At 33.6% G+C, this 25,028-nt stretch overlaps 3 protein-coding genes across 8 annotated transcripts in view; 2 read left to right on the top strand and 1 right to left on the bottom strand.

Annotated features, from left to right (window-relative positions):
• The window catches only part of LOC128671609 (uncharacterized protein), a 131,601-nt gene that overhangs the window by 4,671 nt on the left and 101,902 nt on the right, over positions 1-25,028 (bottom strand). For 5 of the 6 annotated variants that reach the window (XM_053748257.1, XM_053748258.2, XM_064436048.1 and 2 more), the window contains one exon: positions 8,024-8,117. In XM_053748257.1, coding sequence (XP_053604232.1) covers positions 8,024-8,117 — 94 coding nt within the window. Of the gene's footprint in view, positions 1-2,261; positions 2,661-8,023; positions 8,118-25,028 lie in introns of those variants that run through there. The other variant, XM_053748261.2, reaches the window with a different exon arrangement.
• LOC128671608 (uncharacterized) lies at positions 18,314-19,620 on the top strand. Its single transcript, XM_053748256.2, has 2 exons — positions 18,314-18,737; positions 19,137-19,620. Exons 1-2 carry the CDS (start codon positions 18,411-18,413, stop codon positions 19,563-19,565), a joined length of 756 nt encoding a protein of 251 aa, XP_053604231.1. The 5' UTR covers positions 18,314-18,410; the 3' UTR covers positions 19,566-19,620.
• Positions 21,423-22,542, top strand: LOC128671607 (uncharacterized). The gene is made up of 2 exons (XM_053748255.2): positions 21,423-21,861; positions 21,960-22,542. Exons 1-2 carry the CDS (start codon positions 21,514-21,516, stop codon positions 22,422-22,424), a joined length of 813 nt encoding a protein of 270 aa, XP_053604230.1. The 5' UTR covers positions 21,423-21,513; the 3' UTR covers positions 22,425-22,542.

The raw sequence follows: 25,028 nt of genomic DNA, 5'->3' as shown, positions 1-25,028 counted from the left end.
AAAAAACATACAGATGCAAAAATAAAATTATGATGATTTCTATAATTCTATACTCCTCATCATTATGAAATTTTCGTGAGTATTCGTTTCCATTTTTTACAACAATTTAACTGTCTTTATTTCGAATGAAGATAATATACGAACGAATATGGAGTCAATTTAGCTTGAACAACATTTATTATTCTCTTAGCTCTTCCTATTAAGGTAGAAAATATATGGAATCCACGATGACCAAAACTAGATCCTTATTTCTTAACATCATGAGTATTCGTGAATGAAATACAATTCAAATTACGCACTTTTAGTTGTTTCTGTTTACCTTTATTTTTGTTATTATACAAATGAAAAATTCAAACGCAACCCCAGCCAGTGACGACATTTCATAATCTTGTAGTTGCTTCCAATCAACGTTGATGAAACACTTACCAGAGTGACATTGAAGCCTGATTGCTATTGGCGTCAGAGCGTGATGGGTTAACAGGGGTGCATATTTAAAAAGAACTGTCTGGGATAGCGGTACAAAAAAGGGTACTACTAATTTTCCTATTCTTTGCTTCAGATTTATTATCAATCTCCCAAGTTTTTACTGCCAAAGATAAGTTAGTTAAGTTTCTGTAATGATGAAACTGATACTAATGTTAGTATTTTCTATTTTTAATTAATAATTTATTCTAAACTGTCAATACGAACTAACAATTTTCTTCATATCTTCATATCCTTACGAAATTACCATAATATACTCTTTTTCTCCTTGAAAATCTTGAGTAGCAGCAGTAATACAACTTTATAAGTATCGATTTACCTGCAATGCAGTAAGGTCGGGCTGCCAATAATGGCTTTAAACGCATGTCTTTGGTATTTCTAATGTATGGAACTGTTTTTTCTCTCAGCATCTGATGTTTCAAGTTCAAATTTTGTATCATTCGACATTGACTTCGAAGATAAGCATTAAAGAGTGTTGCCAACCGTCAATATTGAAGTTCTGAGATATGTAATGTAAATGTAATACGAGAAAAATTAAAATACACTAACATACAGATAGTGTACAAGAGTGCACGATCTGCAAAATTCAAAACCAGGTAAGTAATGTTTAGACTTCCCGGGTATCAATGTTTGTTTAGACTTGATCGTTCTGGAGGGAAAGAAACGGGTAGGATCCTACTACTGTTTATTTTGCACGTTTCTTGTTTCTACACAAGCTGTTTATAAGGCACATGTCAGTGTTTATGAATCCGTCGGCAAAATCGTTATATAAACGTTGGAAGAAAGTCTCGCACACACCTGCATGTTACCCACACCTGTCGACATCTGTGTAGGTTAACATGTTACCGATATAGACAGAAGGTTAGCATCTGCTTCACTTCAAGTAGGTATTTAACCTTATTATTAATGCCTTGTTTAATAGATATGTGATCGTGCTATTACTTCCTCGTGATCTGTGCTCGTGACCATCGATTTATATGTCTCTCGTCTAATTTCCGCTAGTCCTTATCTTCTTTGGCATCATAACACTTGTAAAATAAACTTAATCAAATCTGCAGAAAATTTCAACATAGTCACTCTGAAAATATCATCAACTACTAGGCGGACTTTAAAAATTTTGTGGCACAAACAGTTAATGCATAATTTATGACGAAGTTCGATTCGTGATCCCGCCAATTGGAGTAGATTATTCAACTGGACTGAAAGCCGTTGTACGACCGGCCACGACCTTCTCGAGTCATTTGGTGACCATACATTTCCTGATTGGTTCGTACATTCGAATTTAATGCTTAACAATTTATTTTTCGAATACAATAGTTTAGACTGACTCACTAGATTAACTAAATTCTTAAATAGAATACAGGCTTGCAATAATAAACATTTAAGTTTTTGTTTTTAATTTTAAATACAAAACAAATTGCAAGACTAAGGTATATGGCAAATGGAGAGGAATTCGCCTTGACCAGATAAAACAACCTTGTCGAGTGTCAGAATGATATCAAACAAGTCGGCGCTGTAATTACAGTGGACTACGCATAAAACATACCAATGCAACTTATCTTGGCAGCTATTACAACGCAATAAGTACTAAAACGTACTAATGAGAACAATGATATCGTTAAATTTGGTAAAAGAGATATGACAGTGAAACTAACAAACCAGAGGCAGAGTAAAGAAATGAGATTCAAGTTAATATTGAAACAATATGACCTGATACTGATAATATCAATTATGTGGTGTGTGACAGTGTCATAACAAATACGAAACTTAGAAATTACCCGCGTTCAAAGGGGTTGTTCTTGTCCCTCCCGCATAGGCAGACGATGGTCTTGTTGACAGACAAAACAATCAGAGAATTGTGCTCCAGAACCACGCCTACTTCGCAATTTTCCTCTTTACACTTCATCGCCTCGACGGCGATCGAAGAGAAGAGCATCGAAAGGCGTGCACTGACACTTCACAGATTTTTTGTGGTGGGCGCCAACCACGGCGCGCGAATGCGCGATTTGGCGCAGACGGCCAGACTGCCGCCTTACCGAAGTTTCAATACATACGGTCGACCGGACGGCGGTGACTATTTGACTGCCGCAGCGGTCTGCCAGCGTCGACGATCGGCCACCACGCCTCGCGCAGCGGTGGGTGGCAAGCGACTGAACGCACTCTCCCGTTACCTTATTGCTATGTTATGGGGACTCGACCCCGCACTACAAGAGCCCTCCGTAATCGTTACGGTATGTTACATTCACTCGATTATGTATGTATATTTCCAATTCACTCCTGATCAGCTGCCATGAGTAAATCGTCACGCAATTCTCTGGCATGAAGATTCGTCCCACATTATACGCTTCGTAAGTGACAGGTGTTACAAATTCGAGCATTGTTTCAGAAGGCGAGAATGTCTTTCAAATTGAAATAAGCATATGTCTTTGTTATTCGCTCGCTGTGAGCTACTCGTAACTGAAAACACTTGGACGTCATCGGATGCCAGTGCCTGTGCTGCTCATACATAACAAATAGGCCGGCGGAGACAATCGAATGATCAATGTACTTACATGTACCATGAGCGAAGGAATACATTGAGATTGTCTGCATTATCTCTTGATATGCATAACTGCACAGGCAAAGTTAATATAGTCGGTCACCTCACAGTCTGTCAACACAATGTGCATTGTACCAAATTAACACAAGTGCTAACGTTATTAGATAAAATAAAAACTAACATATTAGATATTCTTCATTTTGTGCCCAACATCCTGGGTTCAGGGGAATAATTCAACCTAGACTACGTACGTGTAAACTAAAGAATTTTTAACATAAAAATAACCAATTTACGTCATTGATCTACGTCGTAGTTATAAACCGATATGGGCTCAAACCCCCTTGTTGCAGATTAGATAACATGCAACAACAGGTCAGGTTAACATGATATGTAACTGCACAGTGCCTCAAATTAAAGTATTCTTTATTCAGAAGTAATTGTTCAGTCAGAACTAATAAAAACATACCCTAACTTAGCTAAAATATCTTAATATAATTTCGATGTTAAAGTATCTTTTTGTTATAAATAAAATTAAGTACAGAACAAAACAACGGAAAGCCGCAAACGAACGAACGATTGCATCATTGTAAGTCCGAGTATGAGCATTTGTAGAATCCTTCTTGTTAATTTCTCAAAAATGCGTAGTAACTATTATTTCCATAGGTTTTAGACCATAAACTACAATTATTTTTGGCTAATAATAATGTGACGCGATTCACTGTGATCAAAATTTATTGTTGAAACTGCGTCACCGTGGGAACGGGCAGCAGGCACAGACACAAGATGTGACCTCGATTTCTATTGCGATACAACTCACATACTAAATGACAGGGTGAAAATTACTTCATCATAACCTGCATTACATTGTATTAGCACATTTGGTATTGTACCAAATGTTATTTTATAGAATTGGCCCTTAGACCTAAATAGGTCTAAGGGCCAATTGTACGTAAATCGTACAATGTGTTTTTACATTTGACAAAGCTAAAAATTACTAGCATTTAAGCAGACTATTGAGAATCGTACCCAATACCAAAATAGGTATGATCGATGATACTAGTCGGTATAACAACAAAATTCTAATCAATCAATCAATATTTATATAAGTTTGTTTATTTTTATGTGTTATATGAAGTTTTATATTGTTAAGGTATTTCATTGGACTATTTGTTTTCAGGCACATGATTGGAGCTGATGCAAAATACTGATTTTTATTGCCAAAAATATTACATCATAAAAATAACAAACGGTTACATAAATTTAGAACATTCTTGCAAAACCGACTGAAACAAAACGCGGTGTTCCTCTTTTACTCCACCTAGAAGTTGGCTTAAAAGATCGTCTGCCGATGTAAAAATCGCAGTTGTCTAAAATACACAATTGTTAAATGTCCAGGATTGAAAATTTGGCAACATTCCAAAGTCTGCTTCATAGTAGGCCTTGAAGTTTCATTGCGCGTATTAACTCACGAAACGTAATAATTTTCTCTATTATGACAATTAAACCTAAATATTTACGTAAAATAGGTGCGGTTTATTAATGCTTACTTCACATATTTTGAGGATGAGGTTTGTGGCTAAAATAAATATTAGATCCTTCAATCAGACAGAATAGTTAATTTATTGATACTATATGAGTGGTGGTAGTTTAGTACTCTGCACGCAACAAATGTGACATTGAGAATAACTTGTACCATAAACATTTCCATGGCATGGTGTTAATTAGCTATATAAACATGTAATGGAAGCCATCACGGATACAGCAATTACAGATCATGCAAAGGACAGAGCAAACTAGAGCTGAAAATTTGTGGTTGGAAGCAGAGCGAACCAGTTTACAACAATAAGAGCGCGCCATGTAGGGCTTCAGCCAACGCTGCCGGCGCAATTAATGTGGACGGAGAGTTGCTGTAAAATGGATTGGCTGTAGTTTGAAATCGAGTAAAATATACTTACTTGCTTACGGAGTCGGTAGTATTAATATTTATTATGAAGACGAGTGAGTGTGTCCTAAACTTTACACGGATACGGATGTTACCCGAAATAATTTAACAAATATTAGGTACTAACTATATTGATAGGTACCTAATTGATAGGTACTAACTATATTGTAAAAACACCGAAAAAACAATTTTGATCGAATTTTCGCAACCATTTTAGAACACCATCCTCAAAAACATTTTATTTCCAAATAAAAATTATCCACCACTAGAAAGTTTTGCTAAAATTATAACGAATTCAATATGTTGCTATTGCGTGTATTATGTTGCTATTTGCTATTGCAAGATAACTACTTACATTTTTTTCACCAGTTTCCGAATGGATCTATGTATCAAACTTAGAAACATTTCGAATCACAACGTTTTTAAGTCATTAATTATACTTATGTCGAAATAGAACTTTAAAAACAGCAAACTAATGTTCGTGAAATTCCAACGCTTGCACTACGACCTCACCAGTCACCACGAAGATACTGCATGACATTTACATATTAAGCAAGGTAGCAACGGTCTTATAATTTGAGACCTACCTTCGTAAAAAATAAACTAAGTAATACAAGAATAAACCAACATATATTGAATGAGTATGTCCTATTTAAGATGTACAAAATATCACTGAATATGCAGATGCTGGACAAATAAAATGTATACATTCTATGCACCTTGAACTTACTGCAAATCTATTATTACTTAAAATGTTACGTTTATTTTCTTGTTTTTAAAATTATAATCGAATAATTTACAACAAGTATAAGTGGTTTCCAGTGTGAGTCATAATCATAATTCAAACAAAACAAGAGCATAGTACATAATTTCTGTCAAATGGCCAGACGTAAACGATAGATTGAATGCAACATTGGAAAGATGACGTCATCGAGCACAGCTGTTGGGTAAGAATTGTGGAATGGAAGGTTGTAATCTTAGTTGTAATAGGAATTATCAGCCGGCCCTAGGCGGGTTGGCCTACTTGCGAGCAGTAGACGGAACTGTTTAGAAGTCTACAAATATGTATGCCATGTAACATACAACAACGCTAGGTGGTATACATCCGGGTAAAGTCACATTTCAATATGTAGCCAATTCATTTTAAATTAGCTTTGACGCTTTGCAATCAATTATATGTATTAGATAAAAAAATCTGCATAGATTGGAGTACAAGAAACAAATTACTTTTTATAAACAAAGAATCACAAAAGCATGTTATGCACTTAAAATAACAATCTCAACTCAATGTTTTTGTCGAAGTACTCAGTACTACCCATGCACTCGATGAATGTACAATTACAATTTTCAATTATATTCACCAAGACGTATAATTTTTCCCGTATGATATTTTTAATTAACAAATCGATTAAGAATAAATTTATTTTACATTCATCATCAACGTGAGCTCGAGGAAAATGAGTGTAATAAGAAAATGAGGACAGTTATTGAAACAAGGAAGGAAGTATAAATACTGGTATTTTAATAAGCAGGAAAGGAAAATAGAAAGCAAACCGTAACCGTAAAACTGAAATATTAGTAACCTAGGTGCTTTTTGTTTTGCTATAATTCGTCTTATGTTGAGTATCCACAAAGGATCTGAATGCTACCTGATACGAGTTAGTCAATCCCTCAAAGCTGATGTGTTTATGCAGAAACCTAACGCACGCAGATGATAGGTAGTAACAAAAGCAACTACTTTTGATATCATCTACGTCTACCTAAGTAAATTACGAATATTTTTTTAATCAAGTATGTTTTCTGATAACATTTATACCAGTAAACTATATTTATATGGTATAAATATATATTTTGGAGATTTATAAATATTCAATATTCATACTTTTATATCGAGAGCATGAGGGAAAACATTTGTCTTTATAGTTTATTTTATTTCTTACAATACTTATAATTATTTAGCCTCGATCGAAGCTATAAAATTTTACTACATCCGACTTCATGGTTGATGTTTTTGTTTTCCTGTAACGGGTCTGCTGAAAGAAGTAATTAACGAAGTCTATATATTGTGTTTTCATTTAAAAGGTCCCGATTTCGATTTAAATTATTTTTATGAGTTGCTGATAAGATCACCCAAGATGTTAGAAATTCCTGTGCGATGAGCTTCTGTTGACCGAGAATGCAAAAACTACACAGTTTATGAGAAACTGCCAACTGCTTACGCTAATTACACATACATTTTGTCGAGTTGTTTACCAAATATCTTGGACGTCTAGCTAGAGGTTCCACCACATTTATAGGTGGTGATATCATTTTCAGTACCACTGTCTAGCGAATATATAATTCTTATGATCAGCGTGATACAAAGTAGTGTAAATACCTGTAAAGTTAATTCATGCTTTTCGTACATAACATTGATATTCCAGTTAAACAGATATTGTAGAAGCATGATGGATTGTCTGTCCATCATATACGAAGATCATGTAGAAATTGCAGGAAAACAATCTCCATCGCTAAAATGGCAATATATAAAGTTAAGAAATTGAAATGCATTTCCTGACCATCTTTCCAAAACTCCGGGAAGTATTTTCAGTGTTTGAGATGTGGCTTTTTAGTTAAAAATCATGAATTTGTTATTGTCATTTACACACACACACACACTACGATATGGTACAATTTCATCAGCATCAAAAACTTGGCGTATACATCATAGCGTAGGCAATAAGTTTTGATTTATACGTCCATCCATCACTTTTCAGCCGTTATCGATCAAAATAATCATTTTTCAAGCGATCTCTGTTTACGTACAAGAGTGCCAGTAATAAACCGATTTCATGAGCTGCGTATTACGACGATCTAAAAGCATCATTATCAATGTTTATTTTGTTTAAATTGTTTCTTGTTATCATTGGCCAATACATTTGCCCTTTCAGATTCTGTTTTCAATAAATAATTTTTACAATTGTGTTAACAGTGTACTGAATGAATATGTTTGCGTGTGGTGACCTGGTGACAAACCCAATTCATTGTGATCGGCGTGGGCTTGGTTTATAGGTACTTACTTTATTGTGAGGGCCAACAGAACTATGATGAGCCCAACCAGGGCCATGGCGATGACGACGCCGCATATCATGTAATTCGCATCACTCGGCGCATCTGCAACAAAAAGTAACCTTCAATAACTCGTTATTTGAAAAAGATACTGGTGTCTAAATTGTAATATTGTATATGGTATTGAAACAGACAAAGGCATATGACCTGATGATGACCTAACCGACTCGAATAAAAAATTTCGTTCATCAAAAAAGAACATTAGTTTAATTTCTGGTTCTCATGGTGATTGTTTTACTTAAGAAATGTTTTTCGGTAACATATTTTGAGGAGATAAAGAATGTGACGTCAATGACCTGCATGCATGACATGATAGGTACCTATTTAAGTATTTAATTAGAGGAAAAAAACACAAACAAAGTTGATTAAACTGCTTATTATAACAATCATTCGTTATGATAAATTAAAATGAAATAAGTACAAGTATTTCATCAATATTCAGTTGATAATACTGAATACCAAATACAAAATTGCAAGTTAATTCACAGTTAACTTATATTTCAATATACTTCTACTGAGCGAGGGGGGTGCAAAAAGGGTCTCGACACTGTCGACTCAAATTCCAAAATAAACAAGTTTAAACTAACGGCGAAATATTACACAATTTCTACAGCAAAGTAACAATAACATTAGTCATAATAACGAATTACAACCATGCCTAACAATACAAAATGCACTTTGCAATAAAACGGGATTCAGAATAGCGGATACCGCTTTGCACCGGTTCGCGATATGGCTATCACTCCAATTTAACCGAAGCTGTAGTTTTTGTTGACGCCGCTTATATTACGGTAAGTTATGAATGTTTAGAAAAGAAACTGGTTTTTTGTTATCAATCTAGCTTCAATGAACAAGAGAAGGCGCTGTCATTAATGTTAGACTTTACAATTTCATTAGGACCTACATATTCCAGCATACTTATTACATGTCATTAGGATATGTACCTGAATACAGCCTTATTTTTCGTTTAGGTAATTGAAGTTAAAAATACCGTAAAATCAACAAAAGTGGCTTTAAAACGGTTCTTTAAACCGTTGTTTCGCCATCAACTGTAATTGAACCACTGTAGTGCCATTTCGTGCTAAATCCTAATTTGCTGACTGTACAAGCCAATTTGTGGAAAAACCAAAATAAAAAATGGCGAAATTTCCCCCGATGGTGACCATCTAGACGTAGTTGTAGTGACGTAGTTGTATGTAAGTATATGAGATATGTATTATTGTAGGAAATACCTACAATAATACACATCTAATATACTTAGCTAAATGTGCATGTATGTTTGTAGGTATACATTGTGATGTATAGGAGCGTACTTAGGCTGGGCCCTGCTCTGGGGCCCATGCTTAGCGCAACTGTATAGTTCTGTGTAAATTACTTTATTTTGTGTTATATGTATACGTAATATACGTATATTACTTTATATATATTTTGCACAACTTCGTTTTGTTATACATGTAAAATAAAGCCATCTTGTATGTTTAAGAAGATTCGTAACTATACAAGCGTATTTGGCATGGTATCATGGTTTATACAGCAACACGGACATATATTTGGTACACTTGGAACGCAATTCTTTTATTGTAATAAATCACAGAACAATACTTAACTACTGTATCTACTTTATACTATTCTTAAGTTAGCACAAATAAACTTTACCAATAAACTACAGTAAGCAAAGTAAATTGATGTGCAATAACAAAACGTATTTCAAAAGAGCTTTCGAAGAAAAAGTTTTAATGGGAAGTTAGTAGAAGTAGTTACACGGCTAAAAATACTAAGAGTTTGTACTCCTAAGCAGTTCTAAGAAAAGACAAATTGTAATGATTGAATGGAATGCAGTTTTGAATGCTCCCCTATCCAGATAAAATAATACCGTAACTAACTTATATACCTGTATTAGGGACAACGCAGGTATAACTTTAGTTAGAACAAAGACACACGCTATCTTTGTTTTATAAGTAAAGCACATTTCTTAGGAGGTTTGAGATTCGAGGTGCATTCACCTGTGAATCATTACTACGTTACACGAAATGGATATATTGTTAAAATTTAATAATCGACATAGAGTGTGTAATACAATATCGTTAATTATTACATTCATCACCGTTATTTTAGTTAAGTATCATCAACATCGTAATTTAAAAGCTAGACTCTTGTCACTTGTCAGTAGTAGGAGTTCCATACATTTATTTCTATTATTACAAATTAGTTTCTGTCTCCTCTAGTAGATACCAGTTATCTAGGTTTATATAAGACATTAAAATTCGTATATGTTTCTTATTGTATTCGTATAAATGTTTCTTGTACAATGCGAACGACTCGTAGATAGGTAAGTTTCACATAAAAAACATTTTTGTTAATAAGTAAACTCATAATAAATACTTCTGATAACAGATTTTGAGAAGTACGATAAAGAGTGCCAATGACATAATAATTTCCTCGAACTGTAAGTTCAAGAAAACCATCGTATTGCTTGTTCTTCTTCGGAAAAGTATATTGGCATTGATTAAGCAATATCAAAATAACGTTTCGGTTATTCCGATCATTGCAAAAATGTTCTTGGAAAGTCTTTTGGTATTGTTTGCATATTTTTTGGAGTTATTTGGCATTTAAGTATTTGGAGTTATGAGCAGAGTTTTTTAAATGAAATAAAGCATTTAACAACAGTTATGCATAAGATAGATTTTCTCCACTAAAATACTGATGTTCTTATAATGTGCAATTTGATAAGTAATTTAATCAATTATATTTTATAATGATTGGTTGGCGATGCCAACTAGCATCCTGCACGCTGGAAGCGTGTGTAACTGCACTCCGCATGAGGTGAATGCACTCTCGACGGGTATTTTGCTACGCTCTTTGGGGCAATGTTCCTGGGCAATAGATATGTGGTTCTAGATATTTTATTCACTATATGCTACACCACAAAGTTCGACTGTGATGTAAGAGTAATAGCTTATATGCGAGCTTTTGTTAAAGTTCCAATAAAGATATAAATTGTATTAAAAAATTGAAAAATGAAAGTAAATATTTTCTTTTAATACATCCATGACGTAAATCAGAACATAAGAAAATCAATTAGAAGTATATATTCAATTACAACAACAAAAATAATATCTAAAAGCTAAGTTTTCTTGTTAGTTATTCAGAGATTTTGAAAATAGGACTTTCAACTTTTACTTACACTAATGAAAATATTACAGAATTATAACAGAATTTAATAACACTGTCCTGAATAGGTCCCTGTCTGATACTACTGGCGCCATCATTATGCGAAATAGACATTATGTTACACGTGTAACCTTTATTCTAAAAAAGGTGCGATACGCCCTTGCTTTGCTTGTCGAGTATGCGATTTACTATCACTATATCGCATTACACATAGTCAGTACAACCTGTCGTATATATGTACAGGTATATCTCAAGGAAGCTAACGTAACAGATTTTCGATAGCGATGCAATATTATTTCACTTGATTTATTTGTTTCTAAATTGTTATTCAATATGAGTCATGTCGACATTTACATGTACGTATAATGGAATGGCTGTTCACAAATTTTTACTAATGTACGAATATAATGGAATAATAAGAAATTTAAAAGAAATATCTTATTCATTTTATCTGTGGAATTTCCGAAAAGGCAAAGAAGAAATTATGATATATTGATTTTATACTAAAGACTATATTTTGTCATTATATTCAAAAAGCACTATATTTTTAAAACTCTTTCCTAAGTGTACCTAGAAGAATTGATTTATTACATTGCACATCTACCTATGCACATTGAAGTATTGAATCAATAAAATTATAAACAACTTAGTTACTAGATATTTATTTAATAAATTATCGTGTTTCTGCACGAGAATGTGCATTGTATCCATGTAATAATGCAATATTGCGTCTTCCTGAAGCAAAACATGATATCATGACAACTATTTTAATGTTCTAATAGGTATTTGTATTTTATATAACAAGACCTATAACTACCTCTATAGAAATCGTTTACAATATTTCGATAGTTTACAAACTATCCATATGAGATGAAACCCTAAGCATCCGGCTGGCCGATTTAAAAATTTTATTAGCCTGTTGGTGTTATGTTCCATTTGTGGACAAGGGCCCCACAGATACCTCTCCATTTTACAGGCGTTTATTTAGTTTCAATTGTTTCGTGTGTTTAATCAAATAAAAAATGTTTCATAACAAAGTTCCGAATTATGATAGAAAATTAAGCAGTGACATACGGTATTTCCTTTGTAGGTAATACAGCAGTTGAGCAAGTTTACGGCATGACATATTTGTCGTCATCACGTACAATGTTAGCTACTGACGTCTTTGGTAATGTAAAATAAACACCAATTTTTCCTATTTGCCAGTAGTTTACAACTGACAAAACAATAGCAACACGTGTTTTATTCTAGATACAAAGTTCCTATCACGTTCTAATAAAACGAAAGAGCTACTAAGCACGTGTACTGACAAAGCACGTTCTTGACACCTAAATATGTTTTGAGCTTTATTTCTATGTCGTTAAAGAATATGATAATTATCAGAATCCACAGTTAAGAGGCTTTTACCTTAAAGAGCTGAAACCTCAATAGCATCACGTCTGAAAGTCGTGTCTCTTTAGTATGCACGTTGCGTCAACGGCCATATAATCATAACTCTACTATTCAGACAAACAGTCTTGTGCGTCAGAAAATTAGATTAATGAGAAGCAATAAAGTAGTTTATCCTGCTATTGTTCAGAATAAATAGGCTTATTGGTTTTGTTATTTCCCTGTCATTCTAAGAACAAGACAAGCTATAGAACTCAATGAGTTAATTGAACATTAAACGATTAATAAAAGAATGAATTTGGTAAAATCCACCAGATCTCCGTCTGACCTCTGAAAGGACAACAATAGACTTGTCGAGTCTGCTAACATGAATAAAAAAAAACATCTAAATGGTTTATTTCATATAAACAGGAACCTATAAGTATTGTTTTATATCATACTTATCCAAAGTTAACTCCGCCAGAAGAATCTAAATATTGCACTAACCTCAAAAAATGAGAAATGGTTGAATGAATGAAAAATATGAATTCGCGGATGTTGTAACGTTTTTTCAGTAATATATTTGAAGTTCGCGATGGATGATTGACGATGAGATGACAGATTCATATCATCGTATCACACACGATCTTACCATCATATTTAACAAGTAATCCGTCCAGTTCGGTAACGATTGAGCAATTTTTTCAAAATACTTTCACTGCCAATGTCCGTGCTCTTACACAAGGCGCCTTCGATCCAGTTTCAGAGAAAGCTGCCGATGACTTATGGTCCACTTAACCGTTGGGTTTCTATATTTAGAACCCGTATTATAAATGTTATAGCAAGGATATTAGTTATGATCCAAGCGATAATTAAATATTAACCTTATAAGTGAGTGTTTTATATCCTGTATCTTATGTAGCTTAACAATGTTATAGAGACATTTTATATTTACCTAATACCTACTCTGTAATTTAGGATTCCTTTACACTTACTTTTACTTTTTTAGATGTAAAAGCTGTCTGGCTACCAAGTTTTATTTCAACCCAACCCGACTTAAAAAGGGATACAATAAAAACAAAAGTTCCAAATGGCGACACATGCGTGGAATGCTCAGGGGATCCCGAATTTGATACATGGAAGTAGTTCTTCAGCAATGATACCTACAAAAAACTAATGGCGGTATCACACATTTTTATTTTCAATCACTGTACATGCATAATCACCATTAAATTAGGAAATGGGTAATACAATGTTAATAAGTTAGATTTATAAAAACTTAAATTAATCAGAGTGCGAGTGATTTAATCTTTTCGTTTTCATATAATTTGTAGATGGTACTTTCGGTTGATGTACATATGTAACTATAATAATCGATTTGTGCAGCCTTGAAAAACGTTGTAATAAACTTTTTACTTTATTACAATATTTTTCGAGGCAGCACAAATGCTCCACTGTTTCTAAGAGGTAAACTTGATAGGTATTCCAAAATGCTCATTAAAAATATTCTTGTATAATAAAGAAGTTCTTTAGCATGTGAATGTTAGGGTCATCTGTGTTTATGATCATATTTCTGCAGGGAGCCAGGGTCCTCTATTGTTTCCGCGATGAGAAACAGGAATCGAGCACTCCTCCAATAGAGGATGATACTATTATGAGTAATATGACCGCGTAAGGTTTACTCATAGTTATCTAAAATAAACTATGGTTCATACTGCTGTTCCAGGCTCAAGATTATGAGGCAGCCAACAGCGCCAGACGGTTCTAAATCAAATGTTGCTCAGATCTACTCATCGAGTTGCAGTAAGATACACTTAAAATAGATATTAGTCAGTAATTTCTTTTAACTTTGAATGTTTCCACTTTAAATAATAATTTTAAATGTAAATCTAAGTAAAAATTACATGTACCTACCTAACTACCAATTACATTACTAATTATAAGTAGTCCTGGGGCTCGATTCTCATACAATCGATGTCCATTTTACCAATTTTCCCCAATTTTTTAAAAAGGTTTAACACGGTTTCATGACTTACGAAAAATCACAATTGAAAGAGTTTAATCCAATGCATCAGTCGATCGATTTTTCCTATTGTAAATTTGCTTAAAACCTTCGAAAAAAATTCAGAAAATTGATGATAATAATATGAACTTCGATTGCGTGAGAATCGGGCCCCAGTCCTGGGAAAGAAGGATGATATTGTCTTTCTTCCATTTACCTCAAATCCAAATTCAGTTTCCTTAGTTCCACCAATTCCCGTAATCTTCGTTCTTCCAATAACCTATCCCTTGCAATGCCCCTTTATCGGACCTCTTTCATGAGCAAGTCGTACCAAGTCCAGGCTATTAGGCGTCTATATACGTCAAGCTCCCAGTCGCCTTGCTTTCAAGCGAGCAGTAAATAATTATATAGTAAATATTTCCTTAGTTCCTCTTTTCATCCATCGTAGTATTATTATACATACAATATTATTATTTATTTATATATATATTTTTAGTTTTATATATATTTATATATATGGTTTAGTTTATGTATGTTACATATATCTATCAATGTATTTATTATATACTTACATATATATTATTAATATTTTTATTAGTTTTATCTTTTTTTAAAATAGAGTAAATTTTCTTTTAATTTATTTTTTCCCTTTTTTGCACTTTATGGCTCCACCTTGCTATCTCTGTTTGGTCTAATGGTTGACTGGTAGAGAACGCCACATGGCGTTAAGTCCATCTTTTGTACAAATACTTTTATTGTAATTTTGTACAATAAAGTTTTTAAAAAATGCAAGAAGAAGTTAGCCTACGATTACTTTTATGAAATAAAACAAAGATGTGGTGTGCTTTTGGTAAGGTACGAAAGATAATTATTTGGAATACCATAAATCATCATTATGTTTTCTACTTACTAATATTGTAACTAATAGTTCCCATGTATTCAACTTCAAAATAATAATTCTAGTGTAACGCGTATGCAACACGTATAAGTATTGTTCAAATCCCGTCTCATAGGTCGCGATAGGAAAACAGTATTACCTCTATAGCAATACTTTAGTGTATGTATATGACACAATGAATGTTATCCATGTTATCATAATCACGGCAATAACATTTAAATCATCTATATCTATTATGAGAGATAAACACGCAGAGCGTGACAAGTCTCGTCTACTGCTGTCAATCTGTCTGATACGATCAGATTTCACTGATTTCATGATATTATGCGTTTTATTTCAATTTAACTATCTAATTTTAACATGTATTAACTAGCATACGCCCACGTTTATGTCCGAGGTAACGGTGAAGTGGAAACCATTTGAAAGTATTTTTTACAGAAAAAAAAATATATACCTTGTCCATAGGAAAATATTATTAATTTTTGTATTTATTAAGCAAGTATAGTTTTTCTTAACTTTCAAAACTGTAGCTGCTTTTCGGTAAAATGTTTTAATGACTTAACTACACTAGTTGTTTTGTTACAAAATAAATTATCTAAGTACGCGAAATGTATGAGAAGGGTAACATGTTCTTTAGGAAATATATATTAGGATATATTAGGTGAGAAAATGATACAATTAGCTTTTATAGAAAGAACAAATAAACAGTGAAGTTTATTTAAGGCATGAGACTACATAATAAGAAAGTGAAAATAAACCAAAACTCGTGTGAGGCAACCCAAGTCAAAGAAATGAAAGGGATAGAAAAAAAAACAATGAACATCCAAGAAGAAATATGCATGAAACACTTTCACTTTTCTAACTAGGTATTGGAAAGTGGCAAATGGTGATGGGATTAGGTTAAGTAAATTTCAATATCTTACTTAATTGAAATTCAGTGGTAAGAAAGTGACTGGCATCAGAGACACCACGTCACATATGAACAAGCGGGACAACAACAAGTTATTCAGGTATTGTTTGAGCTTATACTATATAATAAATACTAACTCTTAGCAAAATAAGTAGCAAACAAGGATAAGATGCGTGCTAATGAACGCCGAAAACCGTAGGAAGTAGAAAAGATAAAAAAGTTACAAAAATGTAATTTTAATACAAGCTTTTTAATGTATCTTCATACTAGATCTTGTAGCATGCGTGCACGTGACAAAAAAAATCATATCCGTGATGCCGTTGAAGCCGTTGAAGAGTTTCGTCGTTTGGAGCCGATCCTGTTGCTCTCCGATTCTTTGTGACTGAAAGGAACCGAGTCTTAGCAAAATACTTACTATTATTTGTACTGTACATATTCACATTTAGTTATGTCATCGTAGTCTATGAGGGTTACCTACCGATTAAATTCTGACAGGTTTTTCTACATTTTTCGGCCGAATATTATATATAATCGCATTTAAATATCGAGATTTACATACCTAGTTATTCAAATACAATGCGCGGATTAATGAAGCCTTGTTTAGTTACATTACAAGTTACCTACATACTTCGTGATATTAATTAATGAATATCACTAACTATTAACGTAGTTAATTATTTTTTTAGATTAGCAAATATAATTCCAGATCTGCGTTTAGTTTCTATTTTCACAGACATACACATTATCGACTATGAGTCATCGTCTGGCTCCGATGCGTCTTCCTGGAGATTCTATATTTAAATTGAAGTGTTCCTTGTTGTTACTTTTATCAATATGCGGGACGCATTACGCATTCCTGATTGGCAGCCGTTAACTGTCATACATCCGGCGCAGATGTCAGGTCAGCGCCGCCGACCACCAGACGAGAACAAATGGGGCTAGAGATTACGACCATATGCTAACCCAAAAAAGTCAGACATATTAAGGGAGCTTGATTTTAATTTCTATGGCGCAATAATACTGACTAAAATAGGAATAATGCATGACAGGTTGATATTCCAAAACATACGACCACCACCGGTGAAGACCTAGTTAACCTTCATCTGTTTTGCAATAGGTAAACAAGTTCATACAAACTTTTATGTTTCGATTTTTTAAGTTTTTTTGATCTTGGCCTATGTCGTTCAAAAGACCCCATGTATCTACACGTACCTCTAACCACAGTAATATCGAGAGTTTGTAATGAATTTGTTTTGATAGGTTGGTGTACTCTCGACTGTACTTATGATCATTGTTACTTATTATGAAGATAAGAATCTACCTAGGTCCCACAAAGTAAATACCTATTTTATGTTAAACAATTATATTACATAGGTCCAAAATTTCCAAAACAAAGCTACCTAAGTACCATTGAATAAAAGGCTACCAGCCTAATAACTAACAACAGGGAACTAAGTACAATACAATGTATAAAAATAAGTGAAATTGAATGGAAACGGGAAATGAAACGAATTAAATAAAGAAAAAAAAATACATTTGATGAAATATACGTATACATACTTATATTTTTAATACAATTGGTTAAATATATAGGTACATTATATGTACATTAATCAAATGTATTTTTAATACCAATTCTTGCGTTTATCTATAGATAAACGCATGTATTTATTAATTAACCTTTAAAGAAAAATTCAATGCATAATGCTATTTTATTGTGGAGTGAACCGGCCGACTGACTGAGTGAGACCGACGAAAGGAGAGGTATAATGAAATCGAAATCAAGTACGCTGTTGCCGCTCCGTCTTTGTTTTTCCGTCTCTTTCCGATAACCGCGACTATTGTATTTATGTCTCGCTTTCTCACCGAAGCGATCTCGCGGTCATGAATGTGTCAAGCACTCCAGTAAAAGCATGCTTATACGAATAGATAGACGCGTGCTTGCTGCTTTTTGTTTCAGTTATTTTGATTTCGTTTCATTTTGAAAAAATGTCAGGTATCCGTTGGAGTGATGAAGAAACTAAGAACCTCATAGAATTATACAAGTCATATACATTTCTATGGGATAGTTCTCGTAAAATGTACAAGAAAGGACAAATGAGAAACTATGCTTATATCGATATATTAAATACAATGGGAAAACCAGGACTCACTATACGCGATATAAGATGCAAAATTAAGAATTTAAGATCGGCTTATTATCAGGAAATAAAGAAAAGGAGTGCCGTAGAAAATGCTGGAAAAGAATACGTCTCTGGTTTATCATGGTTTGACAGTTTTAATGATATTATGGAGATCATACAGAAAAATAAAAAGGTAAGTGATTATCACTGTTTACTAACCTATTTCTTTACTGCTTGTTTGGAAAATTTACAAAAACAAAACAAACCAACCAAGGCTCGTGTTGCTTTAGTTGTTTTTGACTTGCCACTAGGTGGCGCAGGACGTATTCCTTTAATATACATTTGCGTATAATTATGATTAATAATAAAGTGATTAGTAAAGGAACACAATCAATTCCATATTTTTATATATCTATTGATGCACGTCTTCGACACTTATACATTTATTTTCATATAAAAAGTGTGAAAGCAAACAGAACGCCATCTGTGAAATTGTTTTGCAGAATGAGCACCTTTGTTGCGTATTGATTGATGGCAAGATGTGTAGAAGCTATTGCCGCCACATATTTTTTAACTCACTTCTTGTTTTTAGCATCCCGAAACGGAAGCAGACGGAGACGATGATATATCTGACGGTGAAGGCTTCGAAATAAGTGAAAGTGCAAGAGAAAATTGTGACACTACAGTAGTATCTATTAAACAAGAATTTCTTGACGAAATGGAAGACAAAGACGTCCGTTATTGTCCTATAGTCAGTGAATATATGGATCCAATTGAAACAAATGAAGGCGTCAACAAAAAGAAAAGAAGGGGTACATATAAACGAGAATCAAATCAAGATGACTTAGACGAATTTCAGCTGTTTGCCAATAATATGGCCGAACAACTAAGAAATATGCCTCTAGATACAGCTCTAAATTTACAAGTTGAGGTTCAAGCGGTGATTGCGAAAGAACGTATAGATATGTTAAAAAATGATGACGATGATGATGATGGGGAGGATGACGAAATTATTGAATAAAATATGTAATGTAAATTGTAATTAATAAACCTTTAATTATTAATTAACAAAAAAACCTTTAATTATTAAATAAAAATCAAATCATTTGAAATCGGGGAATGGCAACCGGCACAAGTTCGAGCATGACGGATATTCTTGGGTCTTCAGTCTTGTCTATATTACTACTTATTATTACTATTACTACTACTACTACTACTACTACTACTACTACTACTAATAGGTAGTACTGAATAATATTAAGTAGTAATATTCACAACCTAACCTTGGTTAACAGAAATTTTAAACTCTGTGCCCTTAATTTACTAATAATATTACCTAATCAAAATTTATTCGATTTAGTACACCACTGGACTTCTTGCGGGAAATTTTCATATATATATATACCTATTGCAATCTCTAGCTGTAAATATTAATTTATAGCCGTTAACTTTAAAGAATTCTGGATAGATGTCAAGTTCAGAGTATTGGGGTCATCAACGGTTGCAGTAAACACGCGCCTCAGTCACGCGGCGGTATATTGGTGGGGTGGGGGCACAGGGTGGGGGACTAAATTTTAAAAGGTCACGTGTCATATTCAATATAATTTTTATCAAAACATGTTCATAGTTCCTTTCAATGATTTTCTTTCACAAATATAGATACAAAACTATTAGGTATGTTATAGTCATTCATTTCAAGGTTATCGTTTACCAATTATAATTTTGCCTTGCCTTTTGAGCATAGTTTATAATTTATCTAGTTCTGCCGTATCAAGTTTGTAGATTCTGCAGTTGACGAGTTTTTGTAAAAATTAATGAATCTTTTAATATTTCTAAATAATACTGAATTTGTAAGTAGATGCCGCACGGCCCTGTATAGTAGGTAGCACAAGGAACAAGCTGCGCAGTGCAAGTATGCCAAGGCAACATCAACCGCCATTTATGAAGTTGGACTAATATTTCATTGTAAAGTATGTGTAAGTATAATGAATCCATACTTATATTATAAACGTGAAAGTCTGTCTAAGTATCTGTTTGTTTGGCTTACGGCTATTGCTGGACCGATTCTGATGAAATTTGGTATGAATATTAGTTTAAGACTCCCGTTCAAACATAGGTTACCTTACTATGTACCATACTCTCTCTTTCTCTCTGTAACATACTCTGTACCATACCTAGGTACTTCTTACAAGTCTACATAGGTAATTTAGTAGGTATAATACTGTTGTTGACTTAGTTTTTGTAATCTAAATGAGTTATAATGTCGTATGTTCAAACTTGGCGGTTTCGGCTTATATTGCTGGATTTTCATTGCGGTAAATAAAAACACTCATACAAACTACGCAACGTTCATGCATTCGATTCGGCATCTGTTCAAGTTCGACTACAGTGTGTAGCTGATATTAAATTAGTGAGTACCAATATAACAAATTTAAATATTTTTTTAATTCGAACAAAATAATACCTAACTGAACGAACAAATAACACCTAAACAAATGTTATCCATACCTACCTACTGTATAGGCAAACTTGACATGAATTTAATCATATAAATATTTTTTATACAAGCACCTATACATACCTATTTGGTTTTAAATTTCCAAAACATGGCTATGTATGTACCTACGTACAACCGACCATTTGTTGAAGTCGGTAAAATAAAATAGTGTGGTCAAACGAGCTCGGCGGGCTAGTAGAGGTCGGCAGCGCGGCTGTCTCGACTCGAGACGGCAGCGGCAGGCAAACGGCTGTTACAATCGCAATGGGTACAAAGCGAAACCATTTCTCTCTTTCGCACACAGTCACAGCGCGTACTAGACTGGAATAAATCCAAACTCGAGACGCATGATGATATCTCACTCTATCACGCTTCGCTTGCGTCTCTCTTCTCTTTGTTTAGTGCGATTATATCGTTAGTACGGTGTTGACGTATTTTTTTTATTTTTGACAATAGCTGATTCTCTTTTAAAATGGCTCCAAACTGGACACCATGCAAACTGAAGTTGTTATTACAACTATTCTTAGAAAATTACGACCGTTTATTTTATAGGTCGCCATCAAATATGCAGAGAAAGTTAAGAAGAGAGACATTCGAGAAAATTGCCAAACAATTGGATATGCCATTCCAAGCGCTGAAATTTAAATATTTTAATTTGAATAACGCTTACAACGCAGAAATAAAAAAAATTGAAGCAGCTAAGAAGCAAGGGTTCTTTTACAGACCTACATTGCCATGGTTTAAGGATTACCGAGAGATAATGGAAAAGGTTGATGAACATAATAAAATGCTCGATTCGACAGAGAAAACAGACATAATTGTAAGTATTCACTTAACTTCAGGTATCTATTTGATAACATTATGTTTTCTTAAATTGTTCATGTAAGCACTTAATAAAGAAAATTGTTTTTGTTACAGAGAGATATGTCTCTTCAAGAAGAAAACATTGCATCAGAAGAAGAGTTCGACTTCGAAGTGGAAACATCGTGTGACCCAAACGCCACGGAGCCCACGGATACCATAGTTGTTTCAATCAAACAGGAGTGCATAGATGGGGTGAAGAAGGGAAGCTGGGATGTAGATTTTGAGGACACGGACTTGCCAATTCAGTCAGCTACGCTGGTTGAGTCGCAGAAATCCCCACCTGCCCCACCCGTCCAGCTGTCAAGGATCGCTTCTGCCAAAAAGCCCGCGAAAAGACCTCGCAAACCCGATAGTCCAGCCAAATCTGGCATGGATGAGTTTCAGATGTTTGCCAACCACGTAGCTGAACAGCTAAGAAACATGTCTATAAATTCTGCAAAGAAAATGCAGAATGAGATACACATTATTTTTGATGAAGAAGGATTCCCATTTTACAGTCCTGTTTTGAATGATATATAAAATTTGAATAAAACCTCTCTCAGTGCGTCACCATCTTTTATAAAATATGCTAAACCTATTTATTTAACGATGGTATTGCATTTATAATTCCCAATAATACATACATAACTACAAATAATATGGACTTTTATTTTTGTCTACCTGCACCTCAGAACTTTGAGGTCTTACACATCCGTGGGTCCAGCCCCGATGCGCTCCTTCGTCCACCATTACGTTGACGTCTGTCGACGCATCACCGCAGAAGTTGTATGAAGTTTCAATGCACGACAATTGCAAAACTTATGTAACAACGGCATCGTAACGCTGCTGAACGGAGAACAATGAGGCTGGGCCCTTGCATGTCAGAGCTGGCACGTGGTAATATAAACGTACTTCAGTTCAAACAGCCGTTTACAATATTCTTTAAGTCTACACAGTTTTAGCAAAATTTAAGAAAATAAGGATTGCTATCTTGTGTTTCTATTAGCTTTTTTTTGAGTCTTGTTATAATATTTTATTATTACCCATAATAGGCTGCATTTCCATTATTATTTGGTTTCATTATTTCTAGACAATTCAAAAATCATATCTAGTCTTCCAATATTTGTCGTAGTAAATTTAATAAACAAGATTAATTTTAAGTACAAGGTCAATAATCGTCTAGACATCTCTACAGATTATTTCATTGTATACGGAATGTAAAATCACGATTTACATAAAGGGATTTTTTAAAAGAAATAAGTACAGTGTAAGTTAAATTTTTGACGAAAAATGTTCACGGGGAAAAACTGCTATCAAACAACGTAATGTGTAAACTTCACCACATGATTTTGATCGCAGGATGTTTATTAAAAATTGTTGCGCAGTTAGATAAGTAGGAGAGTATGGCGTACATCCACAACACAATTCACATGGAATTGTTCAACCATATCTGATTGTGGGATCAATCCATATTTTTATCTATAGAACTATGACAATAATGGGACTAGTCACTAGTAGTGAAGGCCGCATGCCGCCGCGGCGGGAAATTAGCTATTTTCCAAATAGTAACATTAATTTGTTTAAATATCTCAAGCAAAAATGTAATAATAATTACAAGCTGTATTACACATCAAACAGCATTTGTAAAGTTTAAAGTACCTACATCAGAGCAAAAAATAATATATCAAGTAATTAATAAAACTGATTTTGATCAGTTCAAAGATCAAAGTGACATTTTACTTTTATTTTTTGAGTGCCTATATGCATTTTTGTTTTAATCCAGTCGCATTCCTAATTCTCGGCCGTGAATTCCTTGCAAACCTGGAGAATATGGGGATATTTTTTCTGGTTTGCAAGTTTGTCAGATTTTAATTAAAATGCAAGGGCGGTTGTTAAACGATAATATTTTTATATACATAAAGTTTATATACAGTTTATATACATAAAGTTTATATTCTTAAGTTCTTTCTCGCCAATTTCCCTTTTGAGAAATTAGTCAAAATGGTGCACTTATGTTGTCCGGCATGGCCAAGGCACAGGAAATGGCGCACCTGCCTACAATATGAGCCTAAGAGTACCTACCTACCTAGTTTGATTCTGGCGAAATAGTAAATCTTTACAGATAACGTAGAGTAGGTAGTATATATCGTTCTTGGATTCGACTGTAAAGGGAATCGATGGCAGAAAGATCAAACATCATGTAATTCAATTGACAATAATCTTATAATTATGGTCATGGTCATTTTCTAGTAATAAATAATAAATGGAAATGGAGAGCTATTCATTATGCGATAATGAGTAATATTAATCAAGTTAGTGTTGTGATTTTTAAAAGATAAAATCATAAAAATCATAATAAAATTTTAATTACTGCTCATTTATATTTCTCCGTTTCCTCGTATCAGTCGGTCATTATCGACATCACATTTTGTATTTGGACCCTGTTTCATTATGAGTATATTATGTTTATTTTATTCGGAAAATTAATATTTTACATAAACATTTTCTAATAAACGAATATGATAGTTATAATTAAGTGTAAGAGTGACTATACAATAATGCCGATACGACTAAATAAATTAGTTTTAATAATTAATTTATTATAAAGAAACAATAACACATTTTCATTATCTAAGTATGTCTAAGGTTAAAAAGAAATGAGGTACGATACCTACCAGAGAGCTAGGCTAGCTTAATTTTCTAGGTCAAAAATATTGTCAAATTGACCGAGTGCAGATTTTTACTACCAATTTGTCTACATGAAGTAAGTAGATGTTCCACTAGTATAGAAAATATAATGAAAAAATGATTCAATTATATAAACACAAAACATGTTAGGAAATCACTGTTTGATGCTTGAGGTTCAGTGTAAATAAGTCATAGAGGGCTTACACAAGCCCTCTATGACTTATTCTTACTTATCAGTTATATAAATATAGTTTGTATATGAATAAATATCAGTTATATAAATATAGTTTGTATACGAATAGGCACGTCGGGCACGTCTACAAAACAAGTATTACATTGATAGGTGCATTTATTAAACTTGATATTTCGATTTATCGTAATCTTATCAAAGAAAAACTAATGGGTACATATTATAATGGCGCTTAGATATAAATTGTACACAATCATTGATAGCCA

The sequence above is a fragment of the Plodia interpunctella genome, chromosome 7, assembly GCF_027563975.2.
Source record: "Plodia interpunctella isolate USDA-ARS_2022_Savannah chromosome 7, ilPloInte3.2, whole genome shotgun sequence".
Classification (NCBI taxonomy): Eukaryota; Metazoa; Arthropoda; class Insecta; order Lepidoptera; family Pyralidae; genus Plodia; species Plodia interpunctella.
This window is presented reverse-complemented; position numbering and strand designations above follow the sequence as displayed.

What these genes read in the sequence shown, in the direction of transcription:
- LOC128671607 (XM_053748255.2), top strand. Translation starts at nt 21,514, where the DNA reads ATGGCTCCAAACTGGACACCATGCAAACTGAAGTTGTTATTACAACTA. An exon ending in CAGAGAAAACAGACATAATT is followed by an intron (nt 21,862 to 21,959) that starts GTAAGTATTCAC and finishes TTTTTGTTACAG; the next exon opens with AGAGATATGTCTCTTCAAGA.
- LOC128671608 (XM_053748256.2), top strand. Translation starts at nt 18,411, where the DNA reads ATGTCAGGTATCCGTTGGAGTGATGAAGAAACTAAGAACCTCATAGAA. An exon ending in TCATACAGAAAAATAAAAAG is followed by an intron (nt 18,738 to 19,136) that starts GTAAGTGATTAT and finishes TCTTGTTTTTAG; the next exon opens with CATCCCGAAACGGAAGCAGA.